Source organism: Puntigrus tetrazona, chromosome 17, assembly GCF_018831695.1.
Source record: "Puntigrus tetrazona isolate hp1 chromosome 17, ASM1883169v1, whole genome shotgun sequence".
In the NCBI taxonomy this organism is placed as follows: Eukaryota; Metazoa; Chordata; class Actinopteri; order Cypriniformes; family Cyprinidae; genus Puntigrus; species Puntigrus tetrazona.
In genome coordinates, this window is record NC_056715.1 from 2,468,359 (window position 1) to 2,470,567 (window position 2,209).

The following is a 2,209-nucleotide window of genomic DNA, read 5'->3' on the forward strand; positions in this document are numbered from 1 at the left end:
TTTATTACAAAACCACGTTGAGCAGATGATTTAGCAAGAGACACAAATTTGTTCAATAAACATATTCAATATTCTTTTAATTCAGGCATACATTTATTAACTAGTTTTGTATTTCATAACTAATGGCAAGATATTAGCGTGTTTAATAATAATATAAAATGATAGATAAAAAAGACAAAAACAATCGCTTTTATGCATCAGCTCAAATTTCTCACTTTTCCTTTTACTGAATCGTTTCCTGAATAAATGCCTCAAAGTCACAGTGAACACTAAAGAACAAGTGGATTGAAGATAGTTTATTTAAGCATTTTTATTTTTTCAGTTTATGACCTGAGCAACCAGTTCTGAAGTATCAACAATGACATCACACAGGTAATTATTTACCACACGACTCACAAGGGTCTGATAAAAATAGATTTCCGGTCGGTGACAAAAAACGGTATCAATAATTCATTAGTCCGCTACGGCAAAACCGGGTCGCCTCGGGTCAGCCAAAATAAATCTCTATAAAACTTTACAAATATGTATACAATTAAATATACACATTTATATCAAAAAATATTTATCCCGTGAACAAAACAAGAATCGTTATTTAAAAGGAAAAAAAAGTCATACTATACATATATATATATAAAAAGGACTTATTTCTAGCAAGGGCAGTGTGTGCTTCAGCAGATGCAGACTGTGCTCTTCACACATAATTACACAGTTAGTGTCCTCCTTCGAAGTAAATCACACACACACATCTCGGTGAGCGGGTCGAGGGGTTTTCTCTTCCTGGCCACCGAGTGGAGGTCGCGAGCATCCCGGAAGATCCCCGCCGCTGACGTCACTGCACCACTTCAAAATAGTGTAATATGGCCATAATGTGCTGAGGCATGAACACATAACCGGTGTAGACGGCCATCGCTGCCACCGTGATCAGGAGAGAGTCTGACAGGCTCGTTAAGGGAAGTACGTCGCAGGAGTTATTATAGTGTATATATCATACCAAAAAAAAATTTTCAATGTGTTAAAAAGAAACATTTAGTCTAACTCGATGTGCTAAAATACCTAAAACCTATATAAAAACGACATAATGCTATACACAGAAAAATGAAAATGAAACATAAGAAGTGTTAAAAGTGGAGTATTGCTTTTAAATGAAACTATAATAATTATAAAATCCTACCTGCTTTTTCCTACTTATTGGTCTAATACACACGCAATTTATTTGGTCTATACAACATAAGGAATTTAAAATCTAATCTCGATGAGAAGCAGAAATTAGCTACGTGGCCAAACTTTTGACTAGTACTCCAATTTGTTTTTGTAAAATTATAATAAATTGAAATCTATCTATCTACACACACACACACACACACAAACACAAACAAGCCCTGGCAAAAAGTATGGAATCACCAGTCTTGGACGAGCACTCTTTCAGACATTTCATTCTGTAGAACAAACTCAGATCACAAACATGAAGTCATTCCAAAGTGCAACTTCTTGGCATTCAGAAACACTAAAAGAAATGAAGAAAAAACATTGTGATGGTCAACAAATGCTACTTTTATAGAGCAAGCACAGGGAAAAAGATATGGAATCATTCACTAGTATTTAGTTGCACCACCTCTGGCTTTTAGAACAGCTTGCAGTCTCTGAGGCATGGACTTGATGAGTGACAAGCAGTATTCTTCATCAATCTGGTGCCAACTCTCTTTGATTGCAGCTCCCAGATCAGCTTTGCAGGTCGGAGCCTTGCCGTGGACCATTTTTTTTCAATTGGGTTGAGATCTGGACTATTTGCAGGCCATGACATTGACTGGATGCGTCTTTCTCCAAGGAACGCTTTCACAGTTTTTGCTCTATGGCACGATGCATTGTCATCTTGGAAAATTTCATCATCCCCAAACACCTTTTCTACTGAAGGGATAAGAAAACTGTCCAAAATGTCAATGTAAACTTGTGCATTTATTGAAGAGGTAACCACAGCCATCTCCCCAGTGCCTTTGCCTGACACGCAGCCCCATATCATCAAGGACTGTGGAAATTTGGGTGTTTTCTTTAGGCAGTCTTCCTTGTAAATCTCACTGGAACGGCACCAAACAAAAGTTCCAGCATCATCACCTTGTCCAATGCAGATTCGTGACTCATCACTGAAGATAACCTTCATCCAGTCATCCACAGTCCATGATTGCTTCTCCTAAGCTCATCGCAGTCTTGTTCT

The 2,209-nt window shown here is 37.6% G+C and overlaps 1 protein-coding gene across 1 annotated transcript in view; it reads right to left on the minus strand.

Annotated features, from left to right (window-relative positions):
- Nucleotides 1–281: 281 nt before the first annotated feature.
- The window catches only part of sptssa (serine palmitoyltransferase, small subunit A), a 3,592-nt gene continuing 1,664 nt past the window's right edge, over nt 282–2,209 (minus strand). The window contains exon 2 of the mRNA XM_043262618.1: nt 282–933. Coding sequence (XP_043118553.1) covers nt 830–933 — 104 coding nt within the window. The 3' untranslated portion in view covers nt 282–829. The remainder of the gene's footprint in view (nt 934–2,209) is intronic.